At 45.0% G+C, this 24,719-nt stretch overlaps 1 protein-coding gene and 1 long non-coding RNA gene across 5 annotated transcripts in view; one reads left to right on the top strand and one right to left on the bottom strand.

The window, feature by feature from the left end:
* Window positions 1-5,700, top strand: part of LOC124056752 — a 48,973-nt gene extending 43,273 nt beyond the window's left edge. The window contains exon 3 of the long non-coding RNA XR_006843010.1: window positions 4,140-5,700. This is a non-coding gene — a long non-coding RNA (uncharacterized LOC124056752). The remainder of the gene's footprint in view (window positions 1-4,139) is intronic.
* A 5,383-nt stretch (window positions 5,701-11,083) lies between these two features.
* On the bottom strand, window positions 11,084-24,624 carry gata2a (GATA binding protein 2a). Of its 4 annotated transcripts, none has more exons than XM_046384512.1 (6): window positions 24,334-24,624; window positions 19,586-20,011; window positions 18,270-18,842; window positions 15,458-15,615; window positions 12,986-13,111; window positions 11,084-12,292 (listed from the first exon to the last, which is right to left on the bottom strand). In XM_046384512.1, exons 2-6 carry the CDS (start codon window positions 19,812-19,814, stop codon window positions 11,993-11,995), a joined length of 1,386 nt encoding a protein of 461 aa, XP_046240468.1. In that variant the 5' UTR covers window positions 19,815-20,011; window positions 24,334-24,624; the 3' UTR covers window positions 11,084-11,992. The 4 variants fall into 4 exon arrangements, with proteins under 4 accessions (XP_046240468.1, XP_046240467.1, XP_046240469.1 ...); XM_046384511.1 differs by lacking the exon at window positions 24,334-24,624 and adding an exon at window positions 20,269-20,394; XM_046384513.1 differs by lacking the exon at window positions 24,334-24,624 and adding an exon at window positions 20,269-20,394 and having other exon boundaries at window positions 15,458-15,603.
* Between the last annotated feature and the right edge of the window lie 95 nt (window positions 24,625-24,719).

The following is a 24,719-nucleotide window of genomic DNA, read 5'->3' as shown; positions in this document are numbered from 1 at the left end:
CCAACATGCTATACAAAGGGTCAAAGGGTAGACGCAAGGATTTTATCTTAGGAAAGCCATCCTATGTGAGAAGTGAGCATCCCCACAGGATAAATCGAAATGGCCAAATTATCTTTTAATGGTAGATTTAATCAGCAACAAAATGGCCACTTAGCACTTTGGTGAAGTGTCTTAAATAAACTTGTAAATTTCCTCGTAGCAAGTTGTGACTTTGTGATTAACTGATTGTGTTTGGCCGTTTGCTTCTGCTTTAAAGATACTAGTTTTAGATAGTAATTTAAAGGCACACATGGCTTTTAGTTAGATTGTAAAATTTTAAGTGTATCTCATCTGAGAGGGGATTCTATTCTGAGTTATATTTGAAATGGGGAAAAACAAAAAAAATTATTCAGTGTTGCTGGAATAAAAAGAGGCAATGCGCTCTCAAGGCCATCAGGGACTCCTCCAGGGCAGCTGACTTTAACCAGAGAAATAATGCTGCTGCAGAAACAAACTGCATTATTGTTCTTAGCCTGCAGACAACCTTTCACATATTTTCCCTTTTGGTTGATGCAGCTTTGAGACTCGATGTCTCTGGTGAAAACACACACACGATTATGTACACATACTCGTGCCCCTTATAACCGTGACCTGACCTATTAACTCTGTACATAGCACCATTTACATTTAGTCACACACACTCACATATGATTACACACTTACATATGGCACTGAAGAGACCGTAGACAGAGCTTGGGACGTGCATGCACTGTGTCCATCTGACACACTCGCAAGCAGAAATGCACACAAGGTTGGTCAGTCAGACTAACTGGCTCTTGGGGTAATTGAGTAGAGTGTGTGGCCCCGTGTGGCCCTGGTCTGACCCCTCTGTAGCCAAGGACACCACTGAGCCTCTGCTTTGATACATTTGATACGGTTTAAGTGAGGAATGAAGACCTAAGCCTGTTTACATTTGAGCTGGATTAGTGTTGGGGTGACAGTGCAGTGACGAGAAAGTGAGAGTGAGAGTCAGGGAAAGCAGAAGTGTTTGAGGGCATGAAGAGAGGAATCACTGGTCTTTACTGTAAATCTAACAGGTGGTTGTGTGTGTGTCACTTTGCGCTTCATTTGCCTTTTATTTATCTTTTAATTTGATCCATTTTGTGTTCATTAGACAGACATTGGTTGAGGATCTTGTGTCTCCAGTTCTTCCATGCTTGTTCATTTCCTTTCTAAAAATCTTTGAGCTGAGAGTGAGACTTTATTTTTACTTTTGTTCATGTGTGTGCTTACATGCAAGGCGAGGCCTGCCTGCAGGGAGTGTGTGTCCTTGCATCCTGAGCAGTAACCCTCTTTGTCAGTGATGTAGTTTACTGTTTATTATGGGTAGCATTCCAACATGTATTAGTAAAATGGGCCCCTGCACATTATTGTAATGGAGTGACTGAGAACAGGAGAAACCTGATATCTCTCCCTGTTTCCTTGTGTGTCTTGTCGTTTTCCTCTCTTTGGTCTACACTGCACCGCCATCACCACCAATGCCCCCCCCCCCCCAGCGTCGCTGTCTCCCTTTTCCTCAAGTAATGATTTGATGTTGCTAATGGCTTCCTAAATTTTGTAGAAAGGCCAGAACCAGCGATGTCTAGAGTTTCAGAAGCTGGAATTCTGCCAGACAAGGAGAGAAAGTGGCGAGGGGGATTCAAGCAAGCCGAGGCCGGGGTGGATACTGTAGGTAAGGAGGTCGAGTAATGAGAGTGGGGATCAGCAGGGTGTTATCCTCATAATGCCTTCCTTTCAAGATATTAATATTTCTTGTTTTTCTGACAACCATACGTCACAAAATGAAGAAATTCCCCCTAATAAATCAAAGCGCTTGAAGCCTAAACTGCCTTCTTTCTCAGAAGTATTAATGGCAACGGAGACGTCAAAGGACAAACCATATAAATACTTTAGAAACACTGATTCATGACCAGAGTAAATTAACTCACTTAAAAAAAACAAGTCACAAATCCTGGATTTGGCAAGGCTATAACTACAGTAACTAAGTGATAACATTTTGCCTCAAGGTGTGTCTGGCCACTGCTGGGTCTAACACACATGGATACACAGCCTCAACACTGCCAGTACAAAGGATTCTGTTGTTTGAGAGCCCTACTGCTCGTTCAGCTTAGCCCACATGAAAGTCAATGGAAGAGAGAATGACGAATGGATGTGCTGGTGCTTGTCGTTTACATGCTCGTACATCTGCTGGTGTGTGTGCGTGCGTGCACGGGCGGCGTGTTTGTATGTGTTTGCTTGTTTGTCACATGATGTCCTGTGGCAATCCCTAACTAACCGTACAGGCGCCAGTGGAAGGTGGGGGGGTTGGGGGTAAGAGACGGGCATGAGAAGATGCGGAGGAGGGAAGAGGAGCTACGGAGCCGTGGAGGGGGGTACTCTGGATGACTGCTGTCACATGATGGGCATATAATGAAGCCAAACTGCATTCAGTCTGTTGAATAACTGCACAAATGACTCATGACCTGACTTAGCACTGTGTAAACATGAAGCTGCAGCCTTCTGAACAAACCGACATATCAGAGGATACACTTCTGTCAGCACTGAGAAGGGAATATACTGAATATACATTTTAAAAATGCACACAAGAACCTTGGACACAGACTTGCTAATGTTCACACTGTCTTTTGATACTGTGTGTGTGTGTGTGTGTGTGTGTTCAAATCTTGGATCTCCTGCCAGTATTCAGTATAGAGCCTGTAAAGTATAATGGAGGTATTAAAAATACTTTGCCCAGGCAGAGCATTTCATCACTGTCAAATTAAAAATGAAACATTATGCCAAGGTGGTATTTCTTGAGCAAAATGCCTAGGTGGCTTGACAGCAGTCCAGAGTCAGTGGACAAAGGATAGACACAAGCGAGCGATGGGCACAGAAACGGCCAAAAGGACACAGAGTGGCTCTGTACAGCTCTTTATCACAGAGGCTTAGTAATGCTGTCATATCTAATGTTCACACTCCATTAATCACACAGCCTGTAAGTGTGACTGGGCTTAAGTGTTGGATGGCACTCGGGGAGTTGTGTGTGCGCGACTCTATGTAGATGAGGTGGCAGTGTTTACCCAGAGCATAAGCAGTGGTTGGCCGCAGGCCTAGTAGGCCTGGCTATGATAGGCCACTGTGAAATGTGGCTGACACAAGCAGCCTGTTGCCCACTCCACTGTGTGTGTGTGTGTGTATATATGCAATCTGCTGTGTCTGTGCATGCTTTTATGTGTCTAAATTATTTTTAGGTTTCACATGGGTTTTTACTGCATAGGCTGGATGTACTGTTCATTGTCCTCGATGTACAGATCTGCACACTTACCACAATTTAATTCCCTTCACGGGACCAGAAGGATGCTTCCTCAATGCTGGAAGGAACAATGGGCATTTATTTAATGGCTGTATGGTTACAGAACAGAGTGAGAGCAAGAAACAGAAAATGGTAATAGGGTGAAAACAGAGAAATGAATCGATGGTAGGCCCTGCCATCCTGGCTTATTCAGCAGGCCTCTCTCCTCTCATCTGTCGTCTATTTTTTCCTCCCTCTTTTCGTTCTTGAGCTCTAGATCACTTCTTTTTCCCCTCTCCATTGCATTCCTCACAGTTTTGTCATCCTGCCAAGGAAACGAATCAGAGAGCCCTCTCTCAGCCACCACACTTTTCCTTTGTCTCACTCTGCCTTTCTCTGTCTCGGTCCACTCATAGCCTGGTCCGCACCCTACTGTCTCAGCACACTTCACTTTGACCCACACGCCCCCGCCTCCCCGGCCTGTGATGTCACAACGGGAGCAAATGGCTGTTGGGAAGTGACCTGAGGTCGAGCAAGCTCGTGTCCAGTGAGCATTTCTGGGTGTCGTAAACTGCTCATTCTTCCCTTTTAGGAGAGTGCTTCCCTTGTTTGGAGAAAGTGTCTCCTGTTTCAAGAAGTCTGTCGTGCCCTTTTAAAGAGTTTCAAAAGTGGCTCCCTGGTTCCCTATTTTTCTTCTTGGCTAATTTGATGGTTCTGTACATGCCAGTTATCGTGCCACAGAGCTTGTCATTTGCACCAATAATTGAACAAAGCCGTTTACATCACTGACTTTTAATTAATTTTCATGTGTTGTTTTCTTTTTTTCCAGATGATCTCCAGTGAACCATGGCACTGGTGAAATGTTTTAATCAGACGCGTAAATGGAATAATTCTATCAGTCAATTTGGTCTTGTCTTTATTTTTACACGGGTGATTAACTATGTTACCAGTTGTTCAACTGGCAGGGTGGATTAACTGGATTAGATGTTCTGTGTATGCGTGTGTGCGTGTGTGTGCACACATCAGTTCGAGTGTGTGTGTATGCGCGTGTAATTCCAATTAATGATAGTTTGGCAGGCTAAAAGTCAATCAGAGGCATAAACATAGCACAGAGAAAGGGACTTGACTTAAGCAGAGCAAGAGAACGGACATTATACCTGACCACATGACCTTTGACCCCTTTAATAGCCTGACCGATTGGTAGCAGGAGATAGGATGAGGATCACCTTGAGCATTTATTATTGTGTTACCTGCATGTTCACTTAAGTCAGGAACAGCTTACAAGTATGGAGAGGCTGTCTATAGAGCCGACGTCATCGACACTGTCTATATTCTTTGCAGCCTTTATTGCTGTGAGCTGCTCGGTAAACGTGTCGCTATGCTGTCTCTTTCCCAACTCTTATCAGGCCAGATAGCCTTCAGATAGACACTCCTACCCGCATAGTCAGAAGCTCAGCTAGCCACAGCAGCTGATGGAGCCGATGCAAGGCGACAAGAGGACAGGGCCTTATCTGTCATCCTGGTGGAATGATGACAATCTGCGCTTGGCTTTGTGTTTTCTTACAAGACTGCTAAAATGTACACCTGTTCAGGCATGTAAGCAGACAGAATAATCAGGTGCACCACCAGGTCCAGAAGAAAACTGCAAATATAAGTGCATAATATTGTTTGTTCGTAACTGTGCTGGCCATGTTTGTCTTGAGCGTCTTCTCAACCAGTGAGTCGACACAGACAAGCAAACGATCACGGTCATGCAGAAACCGCAGGGAAGCGAGTTCATGTCACTGGCCCGTTTTTTTTGACTCATCGTGCTCTCACCGCGGTGTCTTTTCTTTCCGACAAATATGACAGATGCATATCAAGCTGTGCAGTCTGCTCAGGAGAGATAAGGACCAGTTAGGCGCTGGGGTTGCAACATCCCACTGAGCCAATGAGTGAGCATAACGCCTTTTTCATACCGATCCTCAACAGATAGGCCTGCAACGCGCGTGTGAGTGTATGCATGTGTGATGCCCCTGATAATTTCTGTCTCCACTGAATTCTGGCATCTACTCTGTAATAGTTACTGGTCTGCACATGTCTCCTGTCCCAAAAGCAAAACAAAAATTGAACAAGGAGAGACAGTTGGAGAGCAGGTTGTCCGTCCGATGCATGCATATTAAGGTTATCGATGTGATGCATGTTGCACATCTCACTTGCTTTGTTTATCAGAAAAAGGGGATGTTAATTACAAAGTGCTAAACATTTGCTTACTATCAGGAAAGAATAAAACATTGATCTGTAGATATCAAAAACTTTCTCTCACACTTCTTTATCTGCTGTTTGGATCTTATAGAGATCCTAACCTCCAAGGCCCTTAGAAATGACTCATCTTTCTAATTTTTCTCCAAAATGTCCCTGTCGTCCTTTTACTTATCTATTCATATTATGCTTTTTAAATGTTAAGCATGGTTTCATTTACTGATCCTTGTTTTTTTGTTTTAAAAAAAACTGGACTGTGTGTGTTTGTGTCTATCTGTAGTAACCTGACAGGTATTGGGTCAACAATGCTGCAGACACAACAAAGTCTCGCAATGAAGATAAACACTGAGGAAAGTAGTTTAGGAATGCCCTCACCTCATGCAACATTTCTGCATGAATGACAAGATGTGCCGGTCTGAAATGAGGCCTGTCCGGATGGCTCCTTCTGTGTTGTTCAGCAGCCATGTCAGCATTTCTCTAGCATATCTCTACATAAACGTAAACTTGATATAAGCGGAAGTGAGTTCAGCAAGCCAGCAGTCTAGAAGCACCTGAATACCTCATTGCGTTAAGAGCAGCTATGCTTTGTTGCGAGGACAACTTGGTCCATGATAATGAAGACTGCTTCATAGTGAATTCAGGGCAGCTCTGTCACTTAATCCACCACACAAGCAACCATCGTTGGTCTACAATAGCGAACTGAACAGCTTGAGACTCTGAGCAGGGCACGGCAGGTCTCTGTGGGCTTCTACTGTCCTCCACAGTCCTCCCGTTCTCTATCTGGTCATCAGTCCCTGTGGGAGTGTCCAGAGGATCAATCCAGGGGTAGGCACCTGGGCCTCATCCTCTCAGTCCTGGCAATGGGCCAAGGTGCCCTCAACTCCCCCACTCATGCCTTTCTCCAGTTACCTGCCAGTGAAAGCGAGTGGAGCGGGGGTGGGGGTTGGCAATGGCGAGGGACATTATATGGGCGCGGAAGAGGATGGTAGGTCCAGACGCCCACTCCCCTGAGCCCTCCCAGGCATTAGTACTGTACTTGCCCCCCAGTTTATCAATGGGAGCCTCCAGATGAATGGGCTCATTTGTCCTTAGACAGTAGAGATGAATTTGTCTGTCGGAGCAGGTGAGCAGGAGGGCCTCAGCGCAGCAGAACACAGCATGAATGAGAACTGAACACTACCTGTCCCAGGTGAACGTCCTGAATGCTCCCTGTCCCAGGTGAGAGGAGACTGACCTCATTTTCAGGGTGAGTCCAGGGAGGGGTGCTCTGCATCTCCACACCCTGCTTCTGACAGCTACTTCTTTTTTTTTTTTTTTTAGCAGATTACGCCCTCAACTCCCATAGAAAAAAATGTGTGAACTTACCAGAATGGGCAAACATTTTAATTGCAGCAACTTTGCCGGATGAATGATGTCCAGATTTTGTATCTGCCTCATTTTAGCATGGCTTGTGCACAAACAGAAGAGCCAAGGTACATTACCATGGCAGTAACATCCCAGACAGGAGAGTGAGGCAAGTGGATACCAAGCTAGAGAGGGGAATAGTCATCTGGGAGTACGACATGGCAGCCACAAAGACCTGTAACTCTATGCACTCATAAACCTCTTTCATTATTACAACACTCTACCCAGAAACCTCTTTAAAACCACAAACTGTGGCAATAAGGCCTATCTTCAGCCACCAATGACTGATATGAAACACTCTCCCTGTTTCTTTCCCTCTTTCAGTTCTCTACTTTCATATTAACAAGCTATCTCATTGAGGCTGCTGAAATTTACAGTTAGTCTTTCTGGAGGTAAAAACACAAGTTAATAGTAAACATTACTTATTTTATGTTTTTTTTTTAGAGTTTGACTAAATTAAATTTCTTAGTTTTATTCATGCTCAAAAGACACGCCAGGTATAAGCACAAAAACATGCATTCATTTCAAGTAAATAAATATTCAGCACTAAAAGTTTTGTGATGCTCTTGTCTGCTAGCGTAGTCTGTGGGTTTCATGAAGAAAATATGCTCAACTGTCCAATGATTCAGCAAATGATTAACAGATATGTATTAGCAAAGTCAGTGGGAGATTGATTTTTGTCATCCGTGCTCTTACTGAATACAGGATGTTACCCTGTAGGATGCAGACAATTAACATACATACTATGCAAACCTAGTGCCCCTTGTAATCAATCTCCTTTTACTGTCTCTGTCAGACCTCTATGCTCTTAATTGCTTCTAATAGTAGAGCATAAGTATTTCCTGTTTTAACTTCTCACTTCCTGTTTTTCTTTTTTTTCTTTTACTGTAATGTCCTCGTTCACGCTTGGTGTGCAGCTGTAAGTAGTGCAGCAGCCTTTCCATGTTGGGCCTGAATTCGGGGGTCATATAGGAGACAAAATTGATGCTAGATCAAAATGCTTCTGACTTTTTCTGACTAACTTTTGACATTTGAAGAGATCACCAGTGAGATTTGGCGTTCTGGCAGGTCAGGATGCAGTTGTTTCCTGTCAACAGAGGTCATCTGTGATTATCTTGCTGTCATCTCTGCCTCTCTCTGAGTGACAGCTATTACTGTCAAAGCTTTGCAGATCACATCATCGCCATAAAGTATGGCTGATTAATTCTAGAAGTTTTAGAAGTGCTAGTTGTTCGAGTGTCAGATGGTTTCTACGAATAGTGCTTGCCAGGTGTGTTACTGAATATATTCACCTTTTTCCTGTCAGAAGGGTGTTTCTATGAATTTCTCTTGATCCATGAAAAGAGGAAGTTCACAGCATATTCACTATGACTGTGTAGTCATTGCAATTCATACAGTTCAGAGCTTACTTGAAGCTTCATCGTAGCATAGCAAAAGTCAGTTCTCTTTTTGCTCAAGGTTAACGCACAAGCAACTTTCTGAGTGACTGAACTGTAGGGCAAATAAAGGCACAAATACATTATTCATGTTTTTATTATCTAAATGCTCTCCCATTTTGCAGCCTTAATATCCTTCTAGGGGTCAGAGGAAGGAGGGATTCTTTTTTAGTTAGGCCCAGGCAAAGGTCACCCCCCCCCCCCCACCCCCGGCAACACACACACACTAAGAGACCTGCATCTGAACTGCGCTCCACTTCCTTTCATCTTCTATGTCTCTCTCTCCCTAACTCAACTTTGTGAGGGGATGGTCGGGATACCTTTTGATTCCGCTAATTCAATTTGATGGAAAAACAAATATACTGGGGGAGTGGGAGACAAGAAAAGAGTGGGAGTAGTATTGGGGGTGGAGCGGGGGAAAATGAAGAGATGGAGAGTTACATGGAGCTCAGAGAGGGAACGAGTGTTAGTGGAGGTGACGGTGGGGGTGAGGGGGTTGGTGAGGACAAGCGGAAGAGCGGAGGGGAGAAAGAAAAGGAGGTAGGGAGTTGAGATGAGTTGAAACATCCAGTTCCAGGTTGAAGTCGTAAAGCTCTCGGCGCTCTGATCTAGGTGACCACCACCCGAGATCTCTCCTCTTCATCACGTCTATGGAGCACCACTTTGATGGTGAAGATAAGTAACTTCCTACTTTATGGCTCTTTCTGAGTCCCATAACTCATGATGTGAGTTAGGAGGAGGATGCCTTGTTCGATGTAGCTGTTGCTCCAGTAAGACTCAGTGAGTAAAATGTGCACAAAACTCTCATGTTGGAGTCTGTGTGGAGTTGATGGAGTAGCAATAGTAGCACTTGCTGACTACTTAAACACTCGGCCAGGCATACGTTTCAAGAGCAAGTGTGCATTTCATGTACCTGCTTTGTCACACACCAACATTGTATGCATGGACACATGCGTTGAGGTCTACCTGTGTGTGTGTGTGTGTGTGTGTGTGCGCCTGTGTGTTCAGGCGAGGGCAGCTCTGGGAGTCGCTGGCCTGGCAGACTGCTGTATTATTTTTGGGAGGGCTGCCCCTTCCCTCTGGAGGGCCTCATTGAAGAGCGCTGGCTCTCTCCATCTCCCCCTCTCAGGCTGCGGGAGCTCAGCCAAACCCGGCTGAGCAGGCTCACTGGCTGCTGCAACAGCACACAACCCGCTGGAGCCGTGGCCTGAACACGGCCCAGCACCCACAGCACTACGCTGCACACAGATGGCTGGACTGCTTATTGGCAGTCAAGCATTACATTTTCACTGGTGTTCAGCAAGTGGATCAGGGGGATCCCTCCCCCTCTCTGAAAACAGAAAATCAGAGACAGTGCTGCAGCCCTGTATTCATGTATGTACAGCAAACCGAAGTCAGTGCTGCGGGTGCCATGATGTGGCATAAACTGACAACACATTGCTCCACCTACACTTGATAATAAAACAGTGCCTATATAAATCACTGGATAAATATTATGTCCAATATGAACTGATCAAGCCTCTGGGAAACCCCAGCAGATCAACCTCCACAGCAGTCCAGCAGATGTGAGTGGGTGGAGGGTTCAGGGAGGGGTAGTAGTCCACTTTTAGCTTGGACTGTTTAATCGGATTGTTTGTGCTGTGGGTGTGTGAGGGTATGCTGAACTCAGTGATGATGACCTCAAATTGGCCCTAATCGAGCAGACTCATTAGTGGCTGGCTCTGTTCAAAGTTCCTTTTCAGCCCTTTTATTTTACTGTAATCGTCCCAAGTGGGGAGAGAGAGACAAAATGACCAACGTAGAGAGAGAAAGGGCGAAGGAGAAAAGAAAAAGACAAACAGAAAAAAAAAAACTGGAGAGCAACATGAGGGAGAGTGAAACAAAGAGAACCAAAACAAAGCGAAAGAAAAAGAGGACGAGATGAGTGAGCAGCAGAGTCGACGCCTGCTTCCTGGCAGCCTCAGCTGCGCTCACATCTGTGTGCGAAGGGCCTGAGCAGACCCCCACGTGTTTGCTCAGGTCGCCTGATTGCCTTTCCTTCCTCCTCTCTGTCTCTCTCTCTCTCTCTCTTTCTCTCTGACTCTCGCTCTCCCACTAAAGACCCTGTGTCCTTCCTCTCGCTCCAATCACCGCAGCCAAAAGACAGGGCCACTCCGACAGACGTGGGGAGCGAGAGAAGGCTCCCGCTGAACTGCAATCATGACTCCGTATTTGCCAGATACATCTTTCAGAAAAACATTTGTGTGTTTAAAAAAGGAGACCATGCATGGGTTACATGGTTAAATAAGGTTGTGAATTGGAGTTTGTGCTTGGTGTCCCCCCGCCCCCCTCCCTAAGTGTGTGTTTGTGAGCTTGTGGGTATGTGCATATGTATGACTGTGTGTGACTCCGGAGCCCTTCGCTGGAGACTGCTGTCTGGGTACAATGGTCCAGCCTGGGGCCTCAGCTCCACAAAGAGGCCTTCTCTTAACAACGCGCCATCACAGATAGAGGAGGAGTCTGACCAAAGCATTACCACGCTTAAGGGATCACAGAGCTTCCCTTGATGCATCTGATATCACTTATGATTTTAATAATCAAGCACTCTTCATTAAAAGCAGAGTTTAGTCCAGTGCTTTATGTTCAGTGTCTCTGCAGGGATGATAAAAAGGGACCAGACTAAACTCACAAGGCAGTGACAGATTTACTTTAGTATTAAAACTTTATTTCCTTTACTTTTGTGAGATGGAAAAAAATGATAAAAACGTACAGCTCAGGGACTTTTCATCTAAGACAGGTCAGTGTTTTTCTTTACATAATAACCATGAAATTCAAATCATAACAGTTTCCATGTGTCTTTGACGAAAGCTTAAAGAGTGAAAATAAATTATCGTAGCAATAATTATAACATCAAATATAACAACAATAATAGCAATTAAGCATTTATAAACACTCTATTTACTGTGTCTTTTTTCCATAAAAGTCCATTATTAAAAACAGGTGAGCGTCGTGATGGTGCACAATCCAGCATGTGAGGACAGCACTGGCTTATGGGTACTGTAGTCTGCTTTCGACTGGTTCCTAACAGAGCTGTGGCCGTGAGCCAGCCTCGAGACTTCCAGCGCTGAGGAGTTCATCCGTCTGTCCACAGCAGTTGCGGACAGACAGCCTGGGCATGGGAAGGGTGCACGTATCTCAGTATATAATGAGATAGTCGTGAGGTGAAAACAGCGGTTCTTTTTAAGACCTCTCATGAGTCTCCTCTTACAGGGTCAAGGAGAGGTGGGTACCAAAGTGACTTAGTAAAAATAAGCTAAAAGAAAGACAAGCGTCTCCGTTCACTCCATTCCTGCAAGCCTCAGTCACCCGGGGACTGAACAAACCCCTCGTCACATTAGCTCTTCACAGAGTCCGCTAAAGTCCTGCTCTGCAGCGTCCCATCAGTGAGGTCAGGCATGAAGCGACCTTCAGTCATTAAGTCCAACTGAACGTCTCTCCCCTCCAACCACTGTACATGACGCAACAAGTCTGCTCAGCTTTCGACGCGACGTGGAGGGCCATTTAGTGTTAATGGCGACGTGCTGGCTCCTACGGGCGGAGGAGTCCTGCGTCTTGAGGGGCCTCAGTGAGGCTCAGCCCAGACGGGCGAGCGATTGGAGTGGTGGGGGTGACCGAATGAAGGGTGAATGGGTGTGGGAGTAGGCAGCATGTGTCCGGAGTGGCTGAAGGGGGGCAGGTGACCCATGTGGGCCATGTGGCTGGTGAGGCCGGGCGCACTGCCAAAGGGAGAGGCCTTGTCCTGCATGCATTTCGATAGCTCGTCGAAGCTGTCTCCTACTCGTTTGTTCCTCTTGGACTTGCTGGACATCTTGCGGTTGCGTGTCTGGATGCCTTCTTTCTTCATGGTCAGGGGTCTGTTGACCTGTGGAGAGCAGCACATTAGCTCAAGGCAAGCCAGACAAAAGCCTCACTGACAGTGTGAACAGCACATTATGGTGGTTTATTTTGCTGCAGCTTGTTTACAAGATCACAATTTAAAATGCCACCAGGAACATGTCACATGTTGCATTTCCAGTGAGGATTTCCATACACATACGTCTTTGATGGGAGCCCGATATTATGAGTTACACCAGTGTGAGATAAATGCAATAAATAATGAGCAGCTGTTTTGCATAAATATCTCCATTATAAGGCGAGTCAGGGGGCGTTTTTGAGCTTTTGTCTGATTTAAAACCAAACAGAACCATCCTGGTCAATATGAATACATGGGGATGAGGGCTGGCTGGAGCTGAAAGGAGCAGCTTCAGACAAATCCTCATCGGTGTAACCGACGCCGTTACACTGAATGACAGTCCCACCCTGCAGCCTCTCCGGGGAGTAACGCCCCCCATTGAAACAACGATGGATTAATAAAAAAAAGACGACCGGTGGGTTCTGCTCGACAGGGTGAGCAGGCTTTGCCTCCACACTCTCACAGCCTCTCTGCTCCTAAATCGATAGGAGCTGTCCGCCCACCTGACCAGTTAACGACCAGCACTCCTGTCCCTCCCTCAAAGTGCAGTGTTTTGTTTTTTTGTGTGTGTGTGTTTTGTTTTGTTTTTTCCAGACTACTTACATTGTGCAGTTTAAAGTAAAGGCCGCAGGCGTTGCACACCGGGTCTCCGTTCCCGTTGCGCCTCCACAGGGTGGTGGTGGTGGTCTGGCAGTTTGCACAGCAGGTGCCCGCACGTCTGGCAGCGGACTGAAGGAAGCAGAGAAAATACATCGTGAATAATGACCCATTCACATGTTGTAGAGAGGTCAGCGCGGACACAGAGTTGCACAAAAACACACAGCCAGCATCACGGTGCCTCAGACACCTAAGGCTAATCAGAAGTTATGAAAGCCACAGCTACCGACGCTGCACGGAGAGAAAATACGATTTCTGCCTCAGCACAAAACCATTTAGATACACGAATTTTTTTTTTTTTTTTGCATTAGGCGGCGGCACGTGGATTTTAGTGAGGTTGCTACTTTGACCGCAGCAACATGTGCAGAAAAGCATGAAAAGAAACGACGCTCGAACTGGAAAAAAACACTTAACTCCTCTGTGAAATCAGTTGCATGTAAGCAGACCGCCGCAGCCGTGATCAGATTCTCTGATGCTCGCAGTGAAGACATGGAGAATGCCTGATTCTGTACACGTTTTCCGTTAATTATAATATTTAATGAATTAAAAATACCTATGCTGGTATTAGCGGGTTACATTGCAGACTTTGTGTAAACCCTCTATTTATCCTGATCCACGGAAACTGGGCTACAAAGTCATATAAGACCCGGTGTCCTGCCTGGCAGTGTGCTCCTGCGTCCATTGCGGATCAATTCTTCACACATAATAAGAAACATTAGCTTTACATGCGAGAAAGCCTCCAGCTCTTCGCTTTGCATGCGGCATCCAGGTTTTTCCTTTTAATTATTTTCAGGTGGACTCGTTGCTGTTGACTTGGAGAGCAACAAAAGGCCTGGTTATTATTATTATTATGCGAAATATAACATAGGACCTGTGTTTTCCAAAAAATAAAAAAAGAAATGAAAGAAAAAGCCGCTGCGCGTTAAGACGAGCTACAACTGGCCAGCGAGAATGAATAACAAGAGAGGAACATAAATCCATTTATTTTCCAATGCCCGCCCCTCACGGCCTGTCTCTTCACACATAAGCGGCTCCTCCAGTGTTGTGATAATCTCTTTACAGTATATGTCATTCTGGCCATAGAGAATGCAGCGCGCTGGTTGAAGGCGGAAACAGCCGGGAGCCTGACTTCCTTATCTGGGCCGGGCAGATATCCGGATAGGAAACAACTGGATGCCCCTTTGAACATAACTCTGAAAAACACTTGAGCTGAAAATGCAAAAGCTGCAGCCACATGGGCAGACCCAGTGGAAAATGTAATGGACTTTTCACGAGGAGGAACGACGATGAAGGTGCGGGAACAACACGAAAAAATAAAATCCAAAAAAATATATAATGATAGGCTTCAGTGTTTTGGGGAAAGAAAGCCCGTCCGACATATCTGAACAGATATCGTCTGATAGAGGATAATTTATTCTCTAGTCAAATTACCAGCTAATGTTAATGAAGACCATTAGATCCAGGCTACAGCCTTCGCAATCATAATTAGCCTGGGTAAATGAGATAGCACAGACCCCTTTTTATTAATGTGAAAAGGTTACAGAAGCACGAAACTACTGTTTTGAAAAAAAAAAATTAATTTCTTGTGTGGGAATCCAGTGAGTAATCCCTAATAATTTAGCCAGTTATTATTTTTACTAATTGTATTTGTGTTATTGTTTATTTATTTCACAAATAAACCTACTTCATTAAGTTACAAGTGGGTTGTGCTCATACATCTTATCTTTATTTCCATTTACCAATTAACCACTTACAAGAAAAGAGTTTTAACTTATGCAAACACATTGTTATTCGTGGCTATTTCTGAATTTGTGGACAACAAAGAAAGCCTGGAATATTTTCCTAATTTGTTGACAAATTAATCATTTACATATAAAGCAAAAGTGAATCTGTTGCTTCTGTTGAGAATAAATGATGCAGAGATTACTGCAATATATCAAGCCTTACATACTTATGATAAAAGGATCGAGATAGACAGATAGATAGATAATTAAAACACATGGATTTATTAATTGTTAAGACAAATTGTGACTGAGGGAAATGTGTCCGGCTTCAGAAGGGTTAAAGTCAGAAGTGGCTGTGCAGCTCTTCAGCAGCGGCACATCCATGACAAGAATGTTATATGCCCACGCTGCTTTTCATTTGCTCAAGCATGGTGTTAACTAAAGCAGCATGGGCATTGGTATCAGTAACAGTATCAGAAGTACCAGCAATAATGATAGCAGGAACAATGGCAATAGTAGCAGTATTGTAACAGGCCATGAAGGCGGATCATCGGGGGGTGAGAGGGACAAACAATTCCAGGAAGATCATAGGGAAAATATAACTTTCCTGGAATTGTGCTGCCGGCATCTGCTTTGTGCTCATATTTGGGTGCCTTCTACCAGAGTGAAGGCATGTAGAAGAAGCAGGACTCACCAGTCTACGTTTGGGCTTGATAAGCGGTCGATTCTGGCCGTTCATCTTGTGATACAGTCCACAGGCATTGCACAGGTAGTGGCCGGTACCATCCCGTCGCCACAGAGGGGTGGAGGTGGCGCCGCAGTTTACACATTCACGACCCTCTGCATATAGATCAAGTGGAAGAGACGAGAAGAAAATTTATATAATTAAAAAATTCACCCTCCGTCGGAAGCAACACGTAGCAGCTGTTTGGCCCAATGGGGCAAGTGTTTACAGTGCAGGACGACCCGAGGTGGCCCTGTAATATGAAATCAAAATCTGTCTCATATCAGGGTGCAGGTGTACCAAATGTGCACGGCTGTCATGGACACAGACACCTCTATGTAAACCGATCCAGAGTGGGGAGGCCAGAGACAGCCAGAACATGTCCAGAGGTGTCCAGCAAGAAGAATGAGACACACCATCAAATTAGGACTACATTATTCATCAACTCAGTGGGCACCCTTGAGAGGAAACATAAGTGTGCGGTGTTGGTGGTGGTATTAAATGTGTCGGACAGTGTTGCAGCCGTTGATGAAAAGCTTGCATGCCAGTTGGCTGCTGTTGATATTATAGAAACAGGCGTTTGATCCAGTGCTGTTTTGATGACGTTTGGGACCGTGACCTGAGTCTGTGCATTCTTCCATACAAAAACCTGCTTTTCCCCCCCCTTTAACTTATTCTCACATGCTTTCCATTGCCATTCAGGTTTGACTGACTTCAAACAGCCTGTTGCTAAACCGGTCGATTCATTTAATTCAAGTATCCCTCTCTCCCTAGAGCATCATCTCATTATTCCTGTTATAATGCCAGCGACACCCACAGTCCCACCCTCGCGCCACAATGGAATCTGACCTGAGCAAAAAGCTATGTTCCTTTTGAAATGCATCTCGGCGCTTTTCTCTTACCGCCCTCTCTCTTCCTCTTGAAGTGTTTCGCAATCCAGCGACCACATTAAAGCGGCTTCATTAACACATAAAATATTCCCGAGCATCGACTGACGTTTCAGGTCTTACACAATGCTTTAAGTGTTGAAATAAGAAGAGAAAAGCTTCGTGTGAAAGGTAGCTTTGGAGAGGAGGCCGAGGAGGAACTCTTGGTTTGAGTCTTGTTCAGCAGGAAGCCACTAAGGCCAGTAAGGTATATGTGCTGACAGCTGAAATGTCATTGTGGCATTTTGTACAGCAGTCAATCACCATTACTGGCACTGGACACCGACTTTGATAGATAAGAGCCTTTTTAATGTCGTAGCTGATCTGTTTGTGTTAGTGATTCAGGCAGAGTGCAGCCAGCTTCTTTTAAATGTCACAGTATAACATTTTTCTGCCACAACAGCTCACATCCACTCAGATTATCAGCCGCAGAGCATTCCCTAGGTGTATTAAAAAGCACAGTGGATGACAATATTGATAATTACGCTGCTACATTCGGGGCAAACTTGTTAACAGTCTGCTATGTCTTTTTTTATTATTTATTTATTTTTTTGGCCATTAATTCAAAGTAGAACAGCTGGAACAATGTAGGGAAATTACAGACCCATTACCAGACTGGATTGTTTTTCATATGTCTGCACATTAATGTCAGGCATCAAGTCTAAATATTACTCCCAGCACATGCAGTCTATTGATTCAGGTGTTTATCCAGGCAGTCAGATAATAGTCTGCGTTTTATTATAAACAATTTCACTGGCCTTTGGAGAATTTTGAGTAAAACCATGTATGTATTCAGTCAGCCTGCACTGATCTCCAAACTTTGAGACGATGCGTACAGCAACATCGTTATTACATACACTTTGATGTGTACATAGAAGCAGGTCTACTGTGGATCTCTGCCTCCATTGCGCGTCGGTGCACTGGGCCAAGGCCATGCTTAAAAACACAAACAGCAGGACTCTGTCGCCTGTGCTTTGTTAGTACTAGGGAGAGCTGTGGGCGGGGTGGAGGTCGTGATTTGTTCACTTGGAGGTATACAGGATATGGCAGGAGCCAGGGCGTCGTGACTCCTTCATTTTTAAGTGCTATAAAGGCCACTTTTAAAAGAAAACAAGACGGTGGCACGAAGAAGTCATTAGGCTCTCTAAACATACGCCACAAAGTAACGACCTGAATAAGTCGACATAAAATTTTGTTGAAAATTGTGTTAAATCTCTGGTCAAACTATGAATGCATTTATTTTTCGCCAGACCAGCAAAAAGAAAAAACAACAAAAAACAAAACAAGAATATAGCCCATGTGAATAATTGATTATATTTAATTAGTGTGGTCCTGGCTGGATATTAACTAGAAATAGCTGAGCCGGATTTGTCTGATTAGTTTCATCCAGTGGTGATTCATCTCCCAAGTGAACCCGTTTAAGTGGAGGCAGCTTACAAGTGGCGAGGAGGGCGATGGGACAAAGATAAGAGTTGTCACGGCAGGTTTTGAGTGTCTGATACGGGAATGATAGCAGTTTTTACCAGTTACGAACCAGAGCAACAAGTCGTGCTTTTAGAAGTGGCATCAGCGTTAACACAGGGCTGACATTTACAAATAAACTTTAAAAAATGCGTAAAGTACCGCATGCCAGCGCCCATACACTTACATGAAACAACGTATGGCTATAATATTATTAGGAGGAAACATGGTGACATTTGACAACTGAACCGTTTATCTGTCGGTGATGGAGTCAGTAAACTAATGTGCGTAACGCTTCACCACTCAGCTCAGTAAACCATTCTATTTCATTAGGCCTTATCGGTGTGATCTGCAGTCTGACGCGAGGGAGAAACGCAAACACACGTGAGACTCACCTGAGCTCGACCTGGCTTTGCTTTTGCATTTGGGCGTAAAGCTGGAGGAGGACCCGCCGAGCAGGCTGCCGGGGTGGAAAAGACTGCCGCTGTACTCGTGGGGTGGCAGAGAGTAGGCCGGGTAGGTCGGGATGGGATGATGCGTGGCTGGGGCCTGACTGTTCATCGAAGCCAGGCCGCTGCGCAGCGGACTACAGCTCTCCATTTTCATCCCGTCCGCCAGCGGCACTTGGTACTTGATCGACTCCTTCTCGTCCATCCTGGTCGAGGTGGAGGTCGGAGAGGTAGGGCCGGGGTCCGGAGACACGTCTTTCGGAGGGGTAGGGGGGAAGCTGTAGAGGTGGGGGCTGGAGTGGGACGCCGGGGTGAGCGACGACACCGGAGCCGTGCCTGTGCTACTGCTGCAGGGGTAGCCGGAGCCGGTGGTGTGCAGGCCGGGTTTGCTGAAGTGGCTGACCGCCCATGCGTTATGGTGGTGGGCAGCGGACAGGGCTGCTTTCCCGGGGTCCAGCCAGGGGATCCCGGGGCTGTGGATGAGGTGTGGTCGGCAAACCTGGTTCCCAGTGAGGCGAGCTGAAATCCAGAACAATTCAGGCCTATTTAATATATTTTTTCAGGCTATTTTAACTCTTGACACAGAGAGAAGCTTTAAAGTCCTTACCCGTTAAGTACTCAGAATTACTCAAGTCCGACATTTAGTTGTAGATGTAAATAAAATACCGGTGGCCTATTGATTTCAAATATTTAGTGTATTTCTCACAGCCGAAATGATTTTCCTTTAAACGACAGCGATTGTACAGGCCTTTTGACTGCAGAAAACACACTTGAAGTAGCTTCTCGTCAAGGCAGTATCTTTTCATCGACTGCAGCTCTCGAACTAAAGATTGTTATTAGTAAATTTGCGGTTTTTATTTTATATCCGGGAAGTGCCTCTCTCTCTCTCTCTCTCTCTCTCTCTCTCTCGAAACCCCTGCCCCAACAGAGAGGGGTTAAATGACATACTTCCCTTTCCTCTCGCTGTCATTTGTTAGAAATTCCTTTAATGTTGCTGAATCGTCGCAGAAAAGTCAAGACGGACTACAGCAAATTACTAGACATTGCATGATTTGTTAACCTTGCAGTTTCTCTAGTTTTCGCTACTTAATCGACCTATGCCACACAGACACACTGGTAGGCCTATATAAAGCGTGCTCCGTTTGCTCATTAATTAATGATTTGAACTGTAAAAATATGCCGTAATAAAAATATTTTTTTTTCCAGACATGTTCTTCGTTTCTCACCACATTCCTTAGATTAAAAAACAAGACGCATCTCACCGTGTGCTTGGCTGTATGTGACCCTTGCCCTGGAGTTGGTGTAGTATGGGTTCCCTTGAGAGTCCAAGTGGTTCAGAAACATGTCAACTTCGTCCTGGGGCAGTAAAGGCGCCATGGGCTCCATGTAGTTGTGGCTCAGACCGTGGTGGTGAGAGTCCGGGTGCTGGCCGTTCAGCACTGCGTGATGGTGCGCCATCCACCGAGACTGATCGGCCGCTGCGACCTCCATAGCTGAGCGTCTCCTTTCCACTGAAGGCGTCTCTCTTTCTCTCTCTGTGCTGGACTACTTTTAGGCTACGTTTACCTCCAAAGGTAAATCCCCTTTACAATAGTTCCTGAATCGTGAGAAAAGTCTCGGCTGTGTTGATTTACTTCAGAATTAAAATCCTTAAAGAACCCGGTCTCCTCCGTTCTCCTCAGTTATACCTGCAATGAGACGAAAACAAAATGTTAGTACACCGCGGCCGCTGCATCTCTCCCCCCATGCAAGGCAGAAGCATTTTGCATAATTTTTTATCTATTCATAGCAGCTGACATGAGAAATAAACTTTGTGCACTTCAGGATCCTAATGATTACAGCTCGAAAACAAAGTGGTGCACATCTGTTTCAGTGTCGAAGCGACGCGTCCCGTCTCGGCATAAAGACAAAAAATAAACAAATAGAAAATGTCTCCACTGGGTACCTGTTGCAGTTTCGAACAGCTGACGGCAAATACAGCTCAGATGTGTAAACCTCCTGATCCATGGAGTGCTTGAGATCATTAATGAGATGTGGCGCAGACTGATGCGGCTGGCGCCAGTAAATTCCCATATCAAGCCACGTGGGGCGGGGCCTCGCTTAGAGCCAATCACAGAAAGCCCTGCCACAATTGGCTCGCTGCATCCCTGCTCTCCTTCTTTCAATTTCCATTTCCCTGCACCGAAAAAACTAAAAGACTTATCAATCAGCAGTGTAATTTCTCGGGGGTCTTTCTCTCTCTCTCTCTCTCTCATGAAGCTCGCACTGAATGAGCAATCCTCCCCTGATCTGCTTTTTTAGCGGCGTTTATAAGCCTAAAGACAGACATCTAACATGAAGAGAAATTCACTCTGAAGAATACACGGCTTAGTATTACAATGGTTTTCAAAAAGTAAAGTCCCCTTCAATTGCAGGAACCCATTTGTGAAATATTAAAAGAGTATAAATGATCTGAAATAGACGTTCAAGACTTTTGAATGATGCAGAAGAAAAGAAAGAAAAAAAAACACTAAATGTTTTTTCTTTAACAATTAAAATCGCTGGTGGAGCTTTACATTGTCAGCGATAATTTTAAGTGTTGTTTTTCGCATACTGCTGTTATGTAAATAAACAGCGTTTTCAGCACCTCTAAAACCAACAGAGGAGGAGTCGATTTATGACCCTGAAATTGGCCCCATTGTTGGGAGCGCCTAATTGTCTTTAATTAGTACCTGCGCATTCCTCATGTGAAAACAGTGGTTTTTGTCTCGGGGACAGAGCAATCAAACACAGTTTGCATACTAATGACGCCTCTTTCTCATTTGGTGGCACCAGGGATGGGCGCATGGCCTCATCTTTGAAAACCAGTTGGCGATCATCAAAGTGTCTCTTAACACCCTCATTTAAAACTCACAATACAAATCAAAACGTTCAACAAAGGTGCACTGATTTATTTTATTTTTTTATTATTGTTATTAATATTACTGATTCAAGCATTTTTCTGTCAGTGTGGATTACGAAAAAAGGTTATTGTGATGGATGATAAATTAAACTTTCGAATTTCTTATTTAATTCTAATTGCAGAATTAGTTGCCGTGCGTGCGCGTGAATCCGTGGCTCTGCCTTCAAATTTATTATTAGCTATTAAAGTTACAAAGATGTCGTCCCACGTGCATCATTACTGTGTGTGTGTGTGTGGTGTGTGATTGACAGGGAATAATTGGAGGGTCTCTCGGAGCCGAGACTGGCCGCCACGCTGACGCCTGGACCTGACGTCAGAGAATCGCGGGTGGTGGCGGTTTGCGGGGCGCGTCAGTGAAGTTTCTGATACCTGAAGGAATTCTCTCAGGTAAAAGACCCCTCATAACTCCGATGACATGCATGCTGCCCACCGTGCAGGTCATTAGGGCGACAATCCTGCTCTGGTCTCATGCTATACCTTCTGTGTAAGCGTGTCTGTATATATATGTGTGTGTGTGTGTGTGTGTGTGTCAGTCATCGGTCTTTAAATCACTGGCACATTGCCAGGGGTGGTGAGTTGATGAGCTCAACCCTTTGAGCATGTCAACTCCTAAAATCAACAAATTAGTACATGACGGCCAGCGGAGGAACGGCCGCCTGGATAACTGACATTCCAGTGAAAAGAATTTGGCAGGTGGAGTGAGAACATGTTTACCTTAATATGGTTATTCCATCCTTTTATACACATTGTATTATCATCAACAAAACATTATTTGTATGTCTGATAAAAACAAGATATTTCAGGGTGCAGACTAATTGCTGTCACAAGTGCTTGAACGTGAAGTGGCCTCCTTTTGAGCATGAATGGATGACCAGTGATGTTCTTGCTCTTGGCGGGAGTAGTGAGTAGGGCACACACACACACACACACACACACAGTGTAACATGCCTCTGTGGCCTGCAGTGGTTAGCGTCTGCATTTCTGTGTTGCATTCTGGCTCTGCTAAGCACTGGGCCTTGGAGAGTGGGTCAGGCCCAGCGTAGCTCCTGCAGCATGCCTATTGTTGTTTGCATGTTTGCCAAATGGATTACTCAGCAGGATTTAACCCTCTGTAATTTATACCTTCATTAATCCTATTTGTATCTGTGCTGGAACAAAAGATGGGAGACGGTGACTGAGGGTTAGTGTGTGTGTGTCTGTGTGTGTTTGGGGGGGGTGGGTTTGCTGTTGCTTTCGCTCTGTCTTTCTCAAGGACACGGCAGTATTGTTTCACCCAGGGATGCTATCCTGGACTGGATAACACTATCCCTCTCACAACACCTCCTGTGCTGGGTGAGAACTGTGTGCAACCACTGTAGTGCTGTGCAGCCACAGTGGCTAATGAACAACAAGATTATCATTCCGATCCATGCTGTTATTAAATGGGATTGGCTTTATCTACCTGTTTGTTCCCATTGGGCACGGTCATCCATCATTATCCAGCGTAGAGGTGTGTGGCTGTGTGAATGCTTGTGTGCCTGACTCCGTGGTGTGTGTGTGTCTGGGAGATGGTGGTGGGGGGTGTGAAGAGCCACAGTGGGTCTTGTGAAGATAAGCAGAGCCAGAGAGAAGAGAATGACACAAACCAGCTGAAGCATTATTGTCCCCTTTACTCACGGCTAATTAGATCGAGCCGGGGCACTGGGGGGCTTTATAGACACAAGCACCCAGACATAAGACCATATAACTGCCGGGAGAGAGGCCTGGATGCTGCTATGAGAGCTGCACTTACTCCCATTTAAGCAGTTTGAGCTCAGAATAATAACATTTGACAATAGGGCAGGACATAACACACCGACTGCACACTTAACAAAAAGGATTATGGAGCAGGAGATGATTCTCAGGATTATATCCCGAGACAGTGAGCTACAAATACAGAACAAATTTAGAAAAAGAAAAGTTCCCGGTAGCACAATTCAGTGAGTCTGAAATGTGATGAAGTGCCAGCACCTTGTCAGAAGCAGCCTTAGAATCAGTTCATTCAGCTCAATCAGTCATTCATTAAAAATAACTCCAGGTTCTTTCTCTCATCATTCCCTTGACCCTAACACGGAGCTTCACTCAGCCTTTTCATGTTATCTCAATCATGCACGACCACGTCCATAAAGCATCGTGCAGCCAACAGCACAGGTAAGAGAGAGAGAGAGAGAGAGAGAGAGAGAGAGAGAGGTGCCATGCATTCACTCCAGCTCCTGCGTGCCTGTGGAGACCCCAGCCCGCCCCTGTCTCCGCTCCATCACTGTACTCATGTGATTGCTGTTTCTGCTGTTGAAAGATTTTATTTTATTTTATTTTCTTCTCAGGTGATCATGAATTTTAAAGCGTGACAACTGAATACTTTTGTCGTCACTAATGTCGTGCTGATGATACACTAATCCAGTCTGTGATCCAGGAATGGAGAGCACCTTGCCCACGGCAGCTTTAAGTGGGCCACGTTGAAATTGATTATTGAATTGATTAGTGATACCGTATTTTTACGTGACCGCGTGAATTCTTGGAAATTTTTTAGAAATGGCTGCTGCAGGATCAGAATTAGTCTGTTATTGTTAGGTGCATTCGTTGCTAATTCTGGACTCATTTTTTTATTGTTCTCACATTTAGAAAAATATGTGTAAAAAGGATTTAAAAAGCAGACTATGCCATCATTACCATGTATGATGCAGGATACAGATTTGTGTTGAATACTGTGGAAGCCTGTCAGATGTTCAGGAGTTTTATACAATTATTACTGAACGGTCGTGACGAACTGAGGGTGATGGATTTTAGCTGGAGTCAAGAAGACAGCGAAAATAAGCAACAAATACCTGAACAGTCACGAAAGAAGCTCAAGCAGTTTTGCAGAAAAATAAAGTATTTTTTTTTTCCACAATAATGTTAATAACCACCGATGAGCGATTTTTATTTTTTTTTTAAAACTAGATATCATAACCTACCTTCAGCTTTGGGTGCGTGTTATTTCAATCTTGAAATGTCCAAAATATTTAAAAAACGACGATTTTTAAAATAATAGGAAAAAAAAAATACACTTACTTGCTCCAGTTCTAGTGACTTGCGCTTTTCCGAGTCAAACCAGAGAAAGTGGGTCCCACGGATTCACCGCGCACCTCCGGCGCTTCTCTCCAGAAAATAACGGCGCAAAACAGACGACCGATGCGGGGTAGGGAGTCCAGACGAGCCCTGATTCTGAAAGATGCTCTCGACACAACCACGGAACAAGCCGGTGCTCTTTGTCTCATCGCCCGGCAGAGAGCGGAGCGTGTCTGCTTGCTCGGTGTCTGCTTCCTCTCTCGCTGTATCCAAACCTCTCTGAATATGAGCAAAAACTTGAGCGGCCGTATGAGAGGCTGCAACAACACAGCAACGTAATGGCACGTCAGCCAGCAGCCTGTCTTCCGGGTCCCGGTTAAATGGACAGA

Source organism: Scatophagus argus, chromosome 3, assembly GCF_020382885.2.
Source record: "Scatophagus argus isolate fScaArg1 chromosome 3, fScaArg1.pri, whole genome shotgun sequence".
NCBI classification, from domain to species: domain Eukaryota; kingdom Metazoa; phylum Chordata; class Actinopteri; family Scatophagidae; genus Scatophagus; species Scatophagus argus.
This window is presented reverse-complemented; position numbering and strand designations above follow the sequence as displayed.